The 16,995-nt window shown below is 35.6% G+C and overlaps 1 protein-coding gene across 6 annotated transcripts in view; it reads left to right on the top strand.

The window, feature by feature from the left end:
* Window positions 1-16,995, top strand: part of GABRG2 (gamma-aminobutyric acid type A receptor subunit gamma2) — a 96,272-nt gene that overhangs the window by 11,841 nt on the left and 67,436 nt on the right. For 5 of the 6 annotated variants that reach the window (XM_040630326.1, XM_040630324.1, XM_008692408.1 and 2 more), the window contains exons 2-3: window positions 13,704-13,855; window positions 15,355-15,422. In XM_040630326.1, coding sequence (XP_040486260.1) covers window positions 13,704-13,855; window positions 15,355-15,422 — 220 coding nt within the window. The remainder of the gene's footprint in view (window positions 1-13,703; window positions 13,856-15,354; window positions 15,423-16,995) is intronic. The other variant, XM_040630325.1, reaches the window with a different exon arrangement.

Below are 16,995 nucleotides of genomic sequence, written 5' to 3'. Positions count from 1 at the left end.
GATAATATACCATATATTTGTTATGCAAAATGGAGACATTTTTCTAGTGAAAGAGGGTATAATTATTAATACTTGTGTCAGGATCCCGGGATTGGAACTTTCTCAGGCAAACTGGGCATGTGATGACCCAATATGGTCCTTCATGATCTGATCTCTGACAACCCCTCCAGTGTCAGTTCCTGATCCTTCATTGGACCCAACTCGACTGTCACACTGTATTTTATTAGATTCCTTCAAATGCTGGCTTCATTTTCCTACCTCCTTTTGAGGTACTACTTTCAGAGCTTCCTACCTCTCTTCCATTTTCTTTAGAAAATTTTCAAATTTGTTTGAAATTCTTCAATACAGAATTTTCATCAGAGAGATGTTTTAGGATTGAGAGACGTTTTTATTATAAATCTTTTCTATTTCATGAATAAAAAGGAGCAGTCATATTGAATGATATTTAAGCTGATTATTATATTTGAAAACATGAAAAAATATTCAGTAATAAAGCCCTACTGAAAGGGCAAAACAAACAAACTTTCCAGTCATACCAGGTGACCTCACCAGAATCTTTTATATAATAAAATAAACACCAAATAAAATCAACTCAGTGCCATAAAACCAGGACTGTGTTGGCCATCAAATATTCCTTGAAACATACAATTTTTCAAGTACTCTTGTGGTCAACAGGCCATTAGCAGTGTCTCACATGATGGGAGCTCCTTTTTGTAGACCTGCTACCATTTCCATATGCAGCTCAATTTCTCTGAATGAGTATCAAAGTGAACTTTTTAGAGAATCGCAAAAGGAGGGAGAGATTTTCATTTTATTCTTGTACTTCAGATTCCAAGTAATCTCCTAAACCGTTGCTTAGTAGATGTTTAAGTATCAATGAAATTTATCAGAAAAATGGGCATAAGACAGAAGTTTGGACATAGTGCTTACATACTCTGGTTTAGGTGATCTGAATAGTGCCCTTCTTAATTCGTATTTATTTTGGGAATCACGTTTTTGTTTAGTTCCTAGTCACTCTGTTCCTGGCACTATGCTGGAGGCTGAAAAGCATTGAATTAGGCAAACCTAGTTGTTGCTCTTGTGGAAGTTATTTTCTAAAATAAAGATGTGCTTTTAAAGCAAAACTCTATATACTATATATTATAATCATACTCTTATAAATTTACTTATAGACAGTGTTCTATTTTATATTGATTTTTCACTTACTGCCTCTGATTTAAGGAAATTGTGTAACCAGCTGTACATTTCACACTCAATCATTTTTTAAACTCATAGATCCATGTGATTCTGTCCATTTTCTCCTGGAAATAGGCTAACGTGGGATGTCATTCGACTCTCGTTGAGCTTTAAAGTGCTATGTTAAATGTGGAATGAAAATAAATGCAAAGTGGACAAATTTCTTCCTCCTTGTCTCCTGCCTTCCTGCCTTAATTAAATATCTGTTGCATTCCTAACACTTGTTTGGCACTGTGGGGGTTGGAGTTGAAACAGTGAGAAAAACTTCCATCTTCTTAATCCTCTTAGACCTTGCAGTCTAGGGACAAACAATAAACAAACTTAAAATAGAGATAAAAGTTGAAGAAATAATTAAAAGTGTGATGGGGAAAAGAAAAGAATTGCTTTAGGTAGCATGGTCAGGAAAGGCCATTCTGACTAATGGGTAAGATGTTGAAGTTACATGAATATTAAAAAAATTCGGCCCTGAAAAGATTCAAATGAAGACCGTTCTCATCATAGGTAACAGCAGGTGCAAGGGCCCTGAATGGAGTAAGAACTTGGTGTGATTTAGGAACTAAAAGAAGGCCCAGATGGCTGGAGAGTGACCAAGGATCAAAAGTCAGGATATAGGATTTGGGAGCCAGAAAGCTGCTTCCTATTACATGGTCTTGCAACCTTAGTGAAGAATTTGAATTGTTTTCGAGATAAGGGGTTTGTGTCAGGAGAAATGCCTTATATAATAATACCATCAATTTTTTTCTTAAAACATGTGCCTCTATGATTTGGGGAATGGTGAGGGTGCAATTTACCTACCAATTCTCAATTCCTTACAATTAATTAAGTTTTTGAGGTTAAATTTCCTTAGAGTTATATATAGTATTGTTCTACATTTTGCTATAAAATCTTAGTGGGATCAAGAGTCATTCTGCTATTATGTCAATTATTTGAAGTGTAGTAATTATGGCATTGTTATGAAATTATTGCACTGTATTTAATGTGTTTAAACAGGTATGTTTTTTATGAAGATAAGTACTTCGTATCTAAGAAATGGCAAAGACAGTCTCTTACAAATAAATATGATTTAGAAGCAATTACTTGGATGACTGAGTTTAGATTTTAAGGGATTCTCAGAGAGCATTAACAAAAGTATACTTATTTCCTATCCATAAAATATGTTGTTGAACTTAATCTGTGAACAACAAAGCCATGAAAGGTAATATTCCATCTAAAAGGCTGAAAGAGATCCAAACATCTATGTAGCAATTTAAAAGGAAACCACAGTACCATTTCAGTATTAAATTTCTTTCTCCCCGGGAGATTTTTATTTATTTTTATTTATTTATTTTTATTTATTTATTTTTAAAGATTTCATTCATTTGACAGAGACAGCACAAGCACACAAGCAGGGGGGAGGGTCAGAGAGAGAGGGCGAAGCAGACACTCTGTCCAGTAGGGAGCCCCACATGGGGCTTGATCCCCAGACCCTGGGTTCATGACTTGAGCCAAAGGCAAATGCTCAATGACTGAGCCACCCAGGCACGTCCCCCTCCCCCTGCCCAGGAGATTTTTAAATGCTCAGACTCATATTTTAGTATCAGGAAATCTCACAAAAATCTTATATCAAAGAATATCTTCAAAAGTTCAGTGATTTAAGTTTACAACATAATAGCTCTTTGTTTTATTTTTAACGTAGAACAAAAGTGACATTTATTGGTAGGCAGTTGTATGAATTTTAACACGCACTTAAATTCTGTGATTCAGTAGCCCACCTCGCTCCCCCACCCCCCTGAAAAAAACCCTCCCTCCTACCACCCTTTTGTAGTCACCCTTTCCCCCTCCCTTAACTTCTGGCAACAACTGGTCTGTTATTCATCAATAAAAAAGAATAAACACAACTTTCTGTGATTTGAAGTATTTATAATTCCTAGTTACATAAATTTATATTATATTGAGATAAACATGAACTATTCATATAACAGAGGTAGGGAAACTGAGGAGGAAGAAAGCTGAAAGATAAGACTTGATTAACTTTTTTAAAATGATTAATAAAACCTTGATTTTGAGAACATGTTTTAGGCAGGAAGAGCCAAATAATGAAAATGTTAAGAGTAGTCTAGAAGTAGCCATGACCACAGACACAGATTTGAAATTTGTGTTGACTTGAACTTAAAGACTATAGTGCAATTTTAGAAAATAAGAGGAAGAAAATTTCCTAGAATCATGGTCACTCAGATGTATGTATACATGGGGGTAGAATTCCCCAGAACAGTGAAAATTCAATCAGCCACCTGAATAAATTAGCTCTATGTTTCCAAACATTTGAATATTAAAATTGAAATATTTCATTTTCTGTTCTCACAGAACAGACTCTAAAGATATGAATTTTTAATATATTTTGAATATATTTGAATAAACATCTGAATATATGCAGATATTGCATGCAATAGAATCAGCCTTCATTTTTGTACACTGCCTTTCAGTGACCCTTAAGCTATCCTAAACCTGGGACAGTTTAACCCCTGGGAGAAAGTACACAAAGTTTCTCCTATTCACACGTGTGGCCTCCTTGCAAATCTGAGAACAATTTTGCATGTTTATATGTGTGACTTTGAATTTTGCTAGAAGAGGGATCAAAAGTTGTGACAGTTCTTCTAAACGTTTTGTGTTCTAGAGAAAACTATCCTTCTTACTACAGAAATTGAGATTTCATATTAAATGCACAGGCACATTGATAGAAATAACTTTAACATCAAGTTGGAGGCACGGCAGACAGAGATTAGTCACGGTCTATCAGGTGACAACGTTTTTATTTTTGTCTTGCATTGTTCTGTGTTTCTTCTAGCTGTTCAGGTGTTTGTTTCATCAAGTAGATCAAAGGTGTTTTGATATCTGCACTGAACCTTCTTCTTTCCATCTGCAACTGTGCTTTGCACAAAAGACTCTCAAATAAGTAGCTGAAGGACCATGAAATCTAAAGCTATAAGGTGTCGTTTCCCAAATCTGGCCACATCTAAGTGACACCTGGTCATTTATTCACTTAATATTTTTCATAAAACCAGTATCTTTTTAAAGTAATTATTTGATTTAATACATTTAATAATAAAAGTAATAAAATCTGGAAAATCAGTTTTACTTTTCATAACCCAAGACACCTGCAAAGTAAATACAATGAAACCAGTACAATGTTATCACATCTTAACTATATATTATTTTCTACCGGAAGTGGTGAGCTTGATGTTCTCCTTAGAAAGTAGATTAACAAGTGGGACAATGTGGTTAAAGACAAATTATAAATAAACTGTGATACTGTCCTTAATATAATTGAATGTATTGAAAGAAAATTCAAAAGGGAACAATTGTCAAATTATGTGCTTCAGTGTCTCAGTGCTATTCCTATGTGATGCTTGAATCTGTCTTGGTTACCAGGGACAGGTGTCCTAAGTTTCAGGAAACACTGATATGGGATCATTTTAATAGGACGTTAATTTTGAGGATGAGGCTATTCTGAACATCCAGTGTACAATGAAACACTAGTAAGTGACATTTGACTTGCTTGAGAGTGTTCACCAAAGTGATACTTATTTTAGGAGAAAGTCCAAGGGCTCTATCACATTCTCTTGCACTAGCTCTTAATTCTGGCTGCACCTTAGAATTAGCTGAATATCAATGTCTTGGTCCCATCCTAGATCAATTAATTCAGTATCTTAAGAGGCAGGCCTTCAGCACCGTTATTTTTTTAAAGCTTCCGAGGTAATTATAACATGCAGTCAGGATAAGAACGACTGGTCTATATAATGCATTGCACATTCAGTATATGCGGGACATTGTGCATTCCTAGTGAATGATTAGTTATTAAATAAAGGAAGAGATACAAAATATTTCCTTATTAGAATATTTCTGGACAGCATATAAATTACAACCTTCTCTGATACTATAGCTTATAGTTTACATATTTCTGTGGTTAAAGTTGGTCTTGGATTTCCATAGTCAGAACATAGCAACTCTATGCAAATTCCATGTGTATTTCTAGAATGAGGGAGAGCAGCCCCCCAAATTGTATTGGCTTAGTATATCACCATGTTGTTGCAGTCCAATAATAATACAAATATAGTGGCTAAGTTCTGCTACTTCATAGAAAAAAAATTGTTGCATGAGACCAACATAGTTACGGCCCCACTTTCTTCTAAAAATTCTACATCAGTGTATAGTGTGCGAGGTGAGTTGTCTCAGTTTCCCAAGATCATTCAGGGTTTTGAAACCAATAGCTTCTACTCTGTGGCAAAATGTACACAAACAAGAAACCGAATGTTATTTTTATCACTTAGTAAAAAATCACTTCAAAGTATTTTATATATAAAGGGATACATTAGGAATTTGTCAGTTTAATAATCATTAAGATCTTTATAAATATCATTATTTATACCATAAGAATTTTTGTATCCATTGACATTTCTTATCACAATGTAACGTCAGGACTTTTATTTCTATTTTATCCAACAGTTATAGACACATGGTTTCTGTGGCTGATCTTGGCCTTGTTTTCTTATTAACTCTCAAAAATACCTTCAGTGTATGTTACTGGAGTTTTTACAAAGAATTATAGCATTCGAGAAAAAGTGATGGCATGTTACATAGGCAGCACATTTTAATATTAACCATTAATTGTTACATATGTACATTTTTAAAGAGAGGGAATTTTTCCATGTAAATTTCTACAAACATTAAATTTTTTAAAAATAACCCATACTTTCAATGATTCTTCCAGTATTTTGGAAAGTATTCATTGTGTGTCTTGTTACGTGCCAGGCACTTGGCAAATTTTCAGAAAATGACAGTTGGAGACAGAAAACAATTTCTTGCTCTTAGGAACCTATTGTTCTACTTTTAACACTCACACCTAAACCTAGTTTTTCAAATGCTTTGTTGTTGTTGCTGTTGTTCAGTAAAATGTAGGAAAGTACAGAAGACCTAAATATGGCTCAGTGAATCATCACAAAATCCATATAACCCCCAACCACAACTGGAAATAAAATATTGCTAGCACCCTAGTAAACCTCCTCCCTTCCTTCATTTTCTTCTTCTTTCTCTTCCCCCAAAGAAACCACTGTCCTCACTTTCAGCTCTATAGTTGAATTTTGCCTTTTATTAAATTTTATATAAACAGAAACATAGCGTGTGGGGGTCGGTGTACATGTAGCATCTTTGGCTCAAGTTTTTTTCAGATTCATGTTGCTGAATTTAGCAAGAGTTCACCAATTCGTATTGTTGTATGATATTATATGAATATACCATCTTTTATTAATCTATTGTACTGGGTTATGTTCACATCTGTTTGGGTTATGTTTGTTTTATGCTCATATCTATTTCTAATAATACAACTAAACATTCTTCTACAAGTCTTAGAGTAGACATTTGCATGTGCTTCTTTTTGAGATCAATCTAGAGATGGACTTTTTGGGATATGAAATAGAGGGTGATTATCATTAGCAGATAATCCCACAATGTTTTCCTTCCAGCAGTGAATGAGTCCTAGTTGCTCCACATTCTCCCACTTTTATTTAAGAATTGCTAAAACAAGCGAACAACCCAAGTATGGTGAGGTGAATAACCCAAGGAAAATGGACTTTAGGGATAATCCTAGACCTCTAATTGATGGCTTTTTTCTGTGCACACCCCTTGACCCCAATGAGCATTGTGGTTGCTTTTTCCGCATTTCCCCTCCTTACTTTGTTAATTATCCCAATTTTCATTGGGTGTCTGTGAAGTCCTCATGCTTTTTGTGAAGCTGTTTCCATCTTGGATACTAATGGTAGGATAGATAATTAGACCAAAATAATTAACATAATGTCATCCTCTAGGCGTAGATTTGAATTTCATATGTATGAATTCATATGTATTTGGCTAATGATGCACAAAATTAGACTCTCTGAGGACTTTTCTTCTTTATGAGGGAACTTCTGGAAGAGTTTATCTCTGTTTAGATGTAAATAAGGAGGCATAGAGGTGTAAGAAGTCGTTAGGATCTCTTGACTGTGTAGTTAAGCCATTTTGGGGTTGAAGCTGACACTGTGAAGGATAGAAGGGTGAGTTAGAAAGAATCTGAGTTTTCAAATACATAGTCGTGAAGCTATCTAGAGCACTGTGAAGCTGATCCTACCTCAGACTTTATGATTGTATATGTCAGTGCCTCCCAATTTGGTTTGAATATTATACTTGCAATGAAACTTATCTTAGTTAATAAAACCCCACAGGCAGTTATTTGATATAGGTCATTGGTGATTGCTAATAAAATAGTTCACATTTATACATTGGATATATATGTCTGATAATTGACTCAATCAAATAAGTGTACTTACTAATAGCCGTCAATCTACTATTAAAAAATTGAACTTGGTAAGAGCTAAGAAAGTCATCATAAGTAGGACAATTCACTATCAGAATTGGTGCTGGGGGATTTACTTTCTTGCTATCCCTCTCCTCTTTTTGAATATTCACACTCATGTGTGTACACACAAGCAGAGAGCACCTTTCCCAACAGGTTCTGCATAGGTTCCTTACATGTCCTTACTGGAGGTATAGAATCCCATAGGCCACTGAAGACCCTGAGTGAAAGAGTAATTGGTGCCCCAGTGTTCTTGTTCACAGAATGCCTCAATGTTGGGGCGCCTGGGTGGTGCAGTCGTTAAGCGTCTGCCTTCGGCTCAGGGCGTGATCCCGGCGTTCTGGGATCCAGCCCCGCATCAGGCTCCTCCGCTGGGAGCCTGCTTCTTCCTCTCCCACTCCCCCTGCTTGTGTTCCCTCTCTCGCTGGCTGTCTCTCTGTCACATAAATAAAATCTTACCAAAAAAAAAAAAAAAAAAAAAGAATACCTTAGTGTTCTTTGAGAGCTGCCAGTCCTGGACAATATGGAGTGGAGTCCCCTCCTCCCATGATCAGATTATGAGTTCCCTGTGTTCTTTGACACATATACTTTGACACTTTCTACCAAAATCTGCTTTTTGCAGTGGCTGGAGGACATCCTTCCAAATGAACTGGTTGGTATGTATGTCTTGCCCCTGCAGTGTACGTTGTTCTCCAAGCCTAGAAANNNGACAGTTTATCGCAAGTTAAATTGCGGGCTCTGCTTTTATTCCTCAGTATGGGGAGATCAAATTATTGGTATCTGTAACAGCAAGCTTATGAAATTTGAATGTTATTAACTTTGTGCTAAAGGTGCCATACTTTTAATGAGCTCAAGCATAAACTAATTTATTATCTTAAAGGAAAATGAGCTTGAGCAACCATTTCTTTTGGATGATCTTATTTTTGGATGAATATACAGTAGCAGATCCTTTGCACCCAATTTCTTTTTCAAAGCCTTGCAGCATAATGGCTAAACATTTTGATTTTGGCAAACTGAAATGCCTGTTGGTAAATATCATTGTTTTTCTTCATTGGCAAAATGGGGATAATTATAGGAATGTCAGTGTATTAAGGATTAAGTGAGAGAATGTATGTGAAGTTCTTAAAATTATTCCTAAGGCATAGTGAATATTGAAAAGTAGCTATCATTGGTATTATTATTAACCTTAGGAAAACTAGTTAGCAAGAACACTTATTCTTTCCACAAATCTTAATTAAGCACGCACTCATGGAATTTATAGTCTAGTAATGGAGACATGCAATAAACAAATCAATACATCGACATGGTAACAAATGCTATGAAGCAATCAAGGGACTGGCTGGAGCATATGAAGGGTGGCGTGGGTGACGAAGATAATAAGGGATGACCTCCGCGTGAGAGTGATGTTTGTGTTGAAAAGTAAGAAGGCATAAGCCACGCCAAATACTGGTTTGGGAGGTGAAGAGAAGAAAAGATTGCAGGCAGGAAGGACAATACATGCAATCGGACCGGGGGTTGGCCTAGTTCCTGGAACTTAGCAAACTTGAGTAACATGATGACGTGAGGAACAACACATTCTTGTCTTACTGATGCTTTCGGAGTGTGAGAATTCTCAATGGATTCTATGGTCTTGATGAGAATGTGGGGTAGAGGGGATCTCTGCGAAAGTAGTAAAAGGGAAGAATAGAGATTTAGGTTATATATGCAGTAGAGGTAATATTAACACAGCAGAAAATCCAATGCATAGGAATTTTTAATAGAAAAGATCCAAAAGGTTTCATTTTGCTGACCTACATATCTTGAGAGATTTATTTTGACGTATAAAATACCCTGCATTTAACTCATTGCACCTATAAAATGAAACTGAAACTTGAACCAACAAAATATTACTGAAACTAGGAAAGAATGAAACACTAATTATTTAAAAAGTTTAAACATAAAAATAAGTGAGTTTCAATTTTTTTCTACTTACCTATGTCAGAGAAAGAAAAAATATATATATTCTGTCTTTATGATGCCAGATAACAATGGATTTTAAGATACCTGAATGAAAAGACAAATGTTGTTATATCTCACCCAAATGTTTGCTGTTATACTACCCTGGGATGGTAAAGTGACTAGATTTTTCCTCCAACAAAACATAGATCTTTATTGAATTTGTGGGAATCTGAAATACATGGATTAAAATTTAAAATTCCATATCTGCATGATTAATCTTCAGTGTCAAACATACAAAATATGTACCAAAATTCAAATATTTAGATTCTTCTGTGTAATTGAGAGCTCTCACTGAGCATCTATCAAATATTTCTTTTCATTTTACTAAGCCATTTTTTTCTAAATAAAATCAGCTTCTGTTTCTGATTGTAAACATGAACTTATTACATGTTTGTAATCATGCATAAATTCAAATCATGCATAAAACTGCAAACATGAAAATAAAAATCTGATTTACAGCAGGGACGCTCAGAAGAGCTAAAGTGGGAACCTGGGAATCTGTATTTATAACCCCCCACCCCCACCCCTGGTTAAACACTCTGCGACTGAGATTCTCAAATGTTATTATGCATATGAATCACTTGAGGATTTGTTAAAGATTTTGATTCAAGTGTCTCAGGTTCTGCATTTCTAGCAATATCCTAGCAGTGCCCATGCTGCTGGTTCAACGGTCCCAGGCAGATAGCTTTCTAGCATTTTTTAAAAAGCTTTCAAAGATAAAAGCTTTACAACCTTTTCTGGCACTGTTTTGACAAATTTTCACTCAAACTATGAAAAAATGTTTTTCATTATGGTAAGTTAATTTAAGAGTAATTTCAATTTTAGTTCTCTTTTTTTGTAAGATTACTATTTAAACTAAAGGGCACAAGAAATAACTACTTGTAAAGGCTGTTACATTCGGATAGGTGCCTTTAGAAGTTCAACTTTGTGCTCAGGGCACTCAACTGTCAAATCCGTTTTCTTGAATCATTAATCTGTTTCTGCCCAGGCCTTCTTGTGGGGTTGACAATGCCATGTAATGATCAGACTTCATTATTCCTAGACAGCCTACCTATAAATGAGGAGGTCTTGACTCCAAGGAATTCTAGAGAAACAGCCAACATTGAATGAGAGAGGCTCTTTTTTCTTTTTTCTTTTTTCTTTAAGACAAATCTGGAAACAATCCCAGATTATGCATCAGCCCCATTAATTTAGACCTCAGCTGGGAAAACTCTAGATAATAAAAACTTCATTTATTTATAATGTAGGGGTTCATTATTTTTCTTCCTGGAAAACATCTGTTTTTAGTTTTTTCTCAGCACATATTAGATAGAAGCCTGAAAGCAACATCTATAGATTCGGGTTTTAATTACATGGTTGGAGCTGTTGTTATAAATCTAGCAGTGGTCACTTTATAACAGTAATCATAATGGACCTATTTTCAGGGCTATGTGTCAGGCTCTGTGTGAAGCACTTAATAACCATTATCCTAACCTTACATAAAAATAAGAATACTAGCGTTAACTCTATTTTGAAGATGAAAACTTTGTGAAGGTTAGCAAGGTTAAATAACTTGCCCCAGGTCATAAAATAGTAAATGTTAGAGGTAAGACAGGATGAATCCAGAAAGCAAACCTAGTACTTTCTAACTCCGAAGTATATACTCTTAATTTCTCAACTTTTTTTTTTTTTTTAAAGATTTATTTATTTATTAGACAGAGACAGCCAGCAAGAGAGGGAACACAAGCAGGGGGAGTGGGAGAGGAAGAAGCAGGCTCCTAGCAGAGGAGCCTGATGTGGGGCTCGATCCCATAACGCCAGGATCACGCCCTGAGCCGAAGGCAGACGCTTAACCGTTGTGCCACCCAGGCGCCCCTCAACTTTTTTTTTTTTTTTAATTTCTCTCTGGCTAAGTAGGCAACCTCAATTTATGACAGAATCTATCACTGATACTTTTATATGAAATAATCCATTTGTTGTTTTGACTTCTAATAGATGATGCTTCTAAAAGATTTATTGATGCAATTCTGGAAAGTCGTCTTCCTTCTAAGCAAGTATCCCTTGTATTTTCACTTAATGTATTTTTCCTCCTAGTCTGCCAGATGATGGTAACAACAGTAAGACAGCACCATCGTGCTTGGATTATTTACTTGTTAGTATGAGGAGCTGCTATAAGCGAGTGAACCAAATGATTTAATATATTTTCCTTTCCCTTAAAGAAACTTCATTAGAGTGCATTTGTCTGAGGGAGGGAGAGAAAGAGAGACTCAGAAGGAAGGAGGGGAAAGAAGAGGGAGAGATTTTTTTTTTTTTAAACACTTTTGCATGAACAAATTAAATGGTGGTAACATTTCATAGTGCTGGTATCCAAGGGGCCAACCACATTCTTTTCTCAGAGTTACTGGAGGGACTTGAAAATCTCTTGGTCAGAGAGCTGTTTTTTGTTCTTAAACGAGTGAGATTCAGGCCATTGAATGAGAACTCTCTTAGGCAGTGTGCAGCAATGCTCTAGAGAAATGATGAATTGAGGCCCAAGAAGGATTTTCCTAGCAGAGAACTGGCCTCTGCCGACACCAGGGACTTTGAGAACTCTTCGAAGTTTTGTCCAGTCCATCATACCCTGTATGGGTGGTTTAAGAAATTTAAATGTTGTTTAAAGTCGTTCTGCTAATTGAAGTGCCAGACGTAAGACTGGCTCTGTGAGGTTTGATGCAGACGTGTGGCTCGGTTTTTATAATGGTTCCTCTTTATAAAGCTTTAAAGGAATAAAAGAGGAGATTACTTGCTTGATCCGTGCCAGTGATTACTCTTAAAACTTCATCTCCCATGCTCATCCTCAAGCCAGATTAATCATGCAATCAGCTGTTATCTACCATGTGGAGTGATCTATTTATCTATACATGCGCACGTATACATACATATATTGTATATATGTAAAATGAATATTATTGTAGAAAGATGATAAATATGGTTTGTGCATGCATGTATATATTTAAGGTAATGTGGCAGTGGTTTGATTTCTGACAAGATCCCTTCTGTAGCATAAATTTATGAAAATGAACTGAAATGGGGATGGGAAACTTTATATTTAAATTTTTTTTTTTTAATTTTACCATAAACCACAGAAGTAGCCAATGATCACTGAATGCTGATGGAAATTGCAGCTGTTGCAAGGTTTGCATTGCCCCTAGATCTGGAAAATATACTCTCAGGATCCTCTTGTGTGGGGTTGGAACTTGGGGCAGGGAGAGAGGCAAGGTAGAATCCAGTATCTTTCCAAAGTCAGCCGTCACTTCTGGCCCTAACTGTGGGAGTTTTATGACAGGTTTGGGCACGGAAACTGAATCACAGGGTATTATATAGCTTTTCAATCACCACAAGTAGGCAATTTCCATTACACAATTATAGCATATTAACTATTGGCATGAATTTCTGGATTAGGAACTTCTGCAATAAAGAGTGGGTTAAAGTCTACAACTACATTTTTCTTCATAGTACCAGGTTCTTAACAATCGAAGATAAATGAACCGCCCTGGCTTTCAGTGCAAGTGAGGGGAAAAAAATACACATACACACACCCTGGGGGAAGAAAAAGCAGCAAGACTGAGTTCTCCTTAGTAGTTCAATTGAGAGGGGAGAGGCTTGTCTGGCGGTTTGTGGGAGTGAATCTAATTATCAGTCTCTTACTTTCATTAACAGGTTGAAGCAAGTTAACTTCTTCGGGGAGGAAGAAGTAGACATTCTGTCTGAATTCTGAGACTACGTTATCATTAAGCAGCACCTTCACAAAAATAGTTTTTTCTTAATGAATCCTTCATGAGGTTGGGCAGGTGGACAGGAAGAATATCAACTATGGGAAAGGAAAAATCGCTTGAAAAACATGGTATGCTTATAGATGGGAAGACAGAGCATTCTGGAAAACTGGAGAGTACACTAATAAATTTGAATCTACATCTGTGCAGTTTAATTAGCTAGATGGAGCCTCAGCGAAAAATTTCACTATCATCCATTGTAATACATTCCTGTAATCCTGTTTCATTTCTCCTTTCTCCCCAGTGGTCTGTGAGTAAAAAGTCCTCTTGGATATAGTCTATATGTTTCCTGAACAATATTTTTGTTTTCTTAGCCTCACTAGCCAAAAATCTGATGATGACTACGAAGATTATGCTTCTAACAAAACATGGGTCTTGACTCCAAAAGTTCCTGAAGGTGATGTCACTGTCATCTTAAATAATCTCCTGGAAGGATATGACAATAAACTTCGGCCTGACATAGGAGGTATGTAGAGATAGAAGAAAACATGCCTACCACATTAGAAGAAAACATTAGTATGTTTCAATAACCAGAAATACTTAAATGATCATTATATGCTCTAAAAATAAAGAATGTGTAAGTAGCATTCAGGCATCGGGGTGGAAGGGTCCTTGATAAATGCAAAATGAGGAAAGAGGATTGATAATCTTCAAGTGAGCTGTGAGAGCTGGAAATTCAAATTCTCCTAGATATCTTACCTACAGACAAAGGCTGTAGAAGGAATGTGACAACTTCTTTATGAAGTAACATCAAAAACAAACTAGTAAATAATGGTAAATAAAGGATATATTAGTTACCTACTGCTGTGTCACAAAACATCACAAATCTCAGTGGCGTATAATGATAATAAGCATTTATTTAGCACTTTGCGAGGGACAGTCTAGTTTAAATTAAGCCAGGTTGGGGCTGCTCATTTAAGAAACCTATATTCTCATTCTACTCCTGGGACCAGCAGTCTAGCTAGGAGTATCCTTTTCATGAAAATAACAAAGAGCAAGACAGAAAGTAGAGCCTCATACATAGGGCTTAATGCTTGAGATTAGAACTAGCGTAGTCACTTGTCCATGTAGTATTAGCCAACACAAGTCAGATGGTCAAGCCCGAAGTAAAGTAGCCTCACTGGGGTGAATGCAGAGCATAGGTGCAGGGACTAGTGAAGAATTCAATCCAACACAGAAAATGATGGCATGGCACTTTCAGGGAGAGTGGATAAAGATGAGAAAAACATACTTGTTGAATTGAAGTACAGGAGGATACTACGAATCCTTGTTCATTAAATCTTTAATGAAAATGGAGTACGTTCATTTGGTCATGGATGTAATACTACATGATTTTTAATCAGTCCTCTTTGACAAATAGGTGTGTATTGGGTTTCCATATGGTTTCCTCATATTATTTGATGAGTCACACAATTGAGTTAGTCATTGAGGAAGATTGATTTTGTGTTGGTTGAGGTGTATAAGGATAAAGTGGTTATGAAAGGAATCAACAGAGGGCAATGTTTCAAAAACAATTCACAATATTTGTTGCTCTTCATGTCTACTTCGTGTTTCTAATGCATATTTTTTTCTAGATCACTAAGTAGTTTTTTTTTCTACATGGGTGAAGTCAGGTTACCATACCCAAATAGATTCCAGGGCTTAAAGATATAGCTGAGATATATGAGAGAAGGTTGAAGAAAATCTGAGCAGTGTTTTATTTGTTTCTTATTTTTAATTTAATTTTAAAGGATAATCAGTTTCAAACTCTAATAAGCTTAGTTACTGCATTTACGTGCTTTAAAAGGAGAATTTTTTGGAAAACAAAGAGTTCTTTAAATGTAGGGAATTAGTTACTGACACCAAATTAGTTGTGAATAAATCACTTCTAATGTAGCAAAATAAATTTATTTCTAGAATAGCACAGACTGAAACATTAAAATGTTGTGCGTCTCCACATGCACGTATCTATCGTTCTCTTTACAGTGAAACCAACATTAATTCACACAGACATGTATGTGAATAGCATCGGTCCCGTGAACGCTATCAATATGGTAAGTTTCTAATTGTCTATTGTTAACACAGTAGGAGACGTGGCATCATAAAATTGCAAAAATATGCCACCAAAAATAATCATAAGGGAGAAACAATCTTTCAGATTCTTTTTTCTTTATTGTAATATGAAGATAATTATTTTTTGTAATTTGTTATGAGAATTAAATGTGATCATATGTACATAAACTACTTTATGTAAAAATGGTATACTTTTAAAATTCAACAGTCATAGCTTATTAGAAAATAAAATATAGTACTCCACTAACTTTTAGAATTTGATGGTGTGGAGAGGGCATAGTTTGCTTCAAATTGGAATTATTTATCAGAAGAAATAATAGATTAGATGTAACAATAAATGTAATTTTGTTCTTGTATGGCACTTTCTGTCTGAATCTGAAATAAGAAACTAGACTGGAGTCTAGAATAGAATAGAGTAGAACATACCCTGACCATAACATAACATTAACAAACATAACATAGTCATAGTATAATTCTGAAATAGTGTTTACCAAGCTAGCAGTAAAGACACTCTGTTGAGTCAGGGAGATGAGAAACTTTAAGTGTTCTCCTTTGGGGTGATAAAAAAAAAGTCTACCACCACCTGCCTACTCCGTGCAAGTAAGTTTGCTTGCTTAACCATTAAACAAATACCAACACAGGTCTTCCTTATAACTAAAATTTTCAGTATATTTAGCATTCTAATACAGATTATAAATATTTAAGAAAAAGCTATATGGATGGTTTATTTAATTAGAACTTTTAATTTCAGGAATATTAGTTCCCAGAACTGCTATCCCAGGACCACATTTTATGAAATGCTGGTTCAATGAACCTTAACGCTTTTATTTTTGTGTGTGTTTTTTTTCCTTCTTGCCAAAATGTAGATCAGAAGTTATTTAATCACTTTATCTACTGGCACATCACTAATTAGTTGACAAAGAATTTCATAAAATAGGTTCCCTTCTTACTGCTTGTAGACTGCAAATACGGAACTACGCGGTGAACTAAGTGATACGCTTAACCCTCGCGGAAATGTAGTTAGTTACAATAAGATACCACAGCAGGGGGTGCAAAGAAAGAACACAGAACAATGCAAATGAGGCAAAGGAAGAAATTCTGGGTCTGAACCTGACAGGCTGTGTATTTTGGGGCAAATAAATAATCTCCCTGTTTGTGTTTTTCATTATGAAATAGTGGTGGGTCGATGGGACTGAATAGGAAATATGGATGATTCTCATTGCCCAGCTCTCATATTCTAAGTACATTGAGGTTTTTTCTTCAATTTTCTCATTTATAGACACCATTAAAATCAAGTTATAAGAGACTGTTAAAGAATATCTGACTCCAGGTCTAATGGTCTGAATTCACATCACACTCACTTCTCTTTTGACTGAAGTCAGGCACTTCAGTGATATATATTTGAGGGTAATCATTATGAATTCATTTCTTATCATAGCACTTTGCGAACGTGCTTTGTGATGTAGTTAGTACAGTAGTAAAGATTATTTTGTAATTGGTTCATTTCCTCTTGTGTGGAGAAAAGAACAACTACAATAGTAACAAATTTTGAAA

The sequence above is a fragment of the Ursus maritimus genome, unplaced genomic scaffold (assembly GCF_017311325.1).
Source record: "Ursus maritimus isolate PB19 unplaced genomic scaffold, ASM1731132v1 scaffold_15, whole genome shotgun sequence".
NCBI classification, from domain to species: Eukaryota; Metazoa; Chordata; class Mammalia; order Carnivora; family Ursidae; genus Ursus; species Ursus maritimus.
This window is presented reverse-complemented; position numbering and strand designations above follow the sequence as displayed.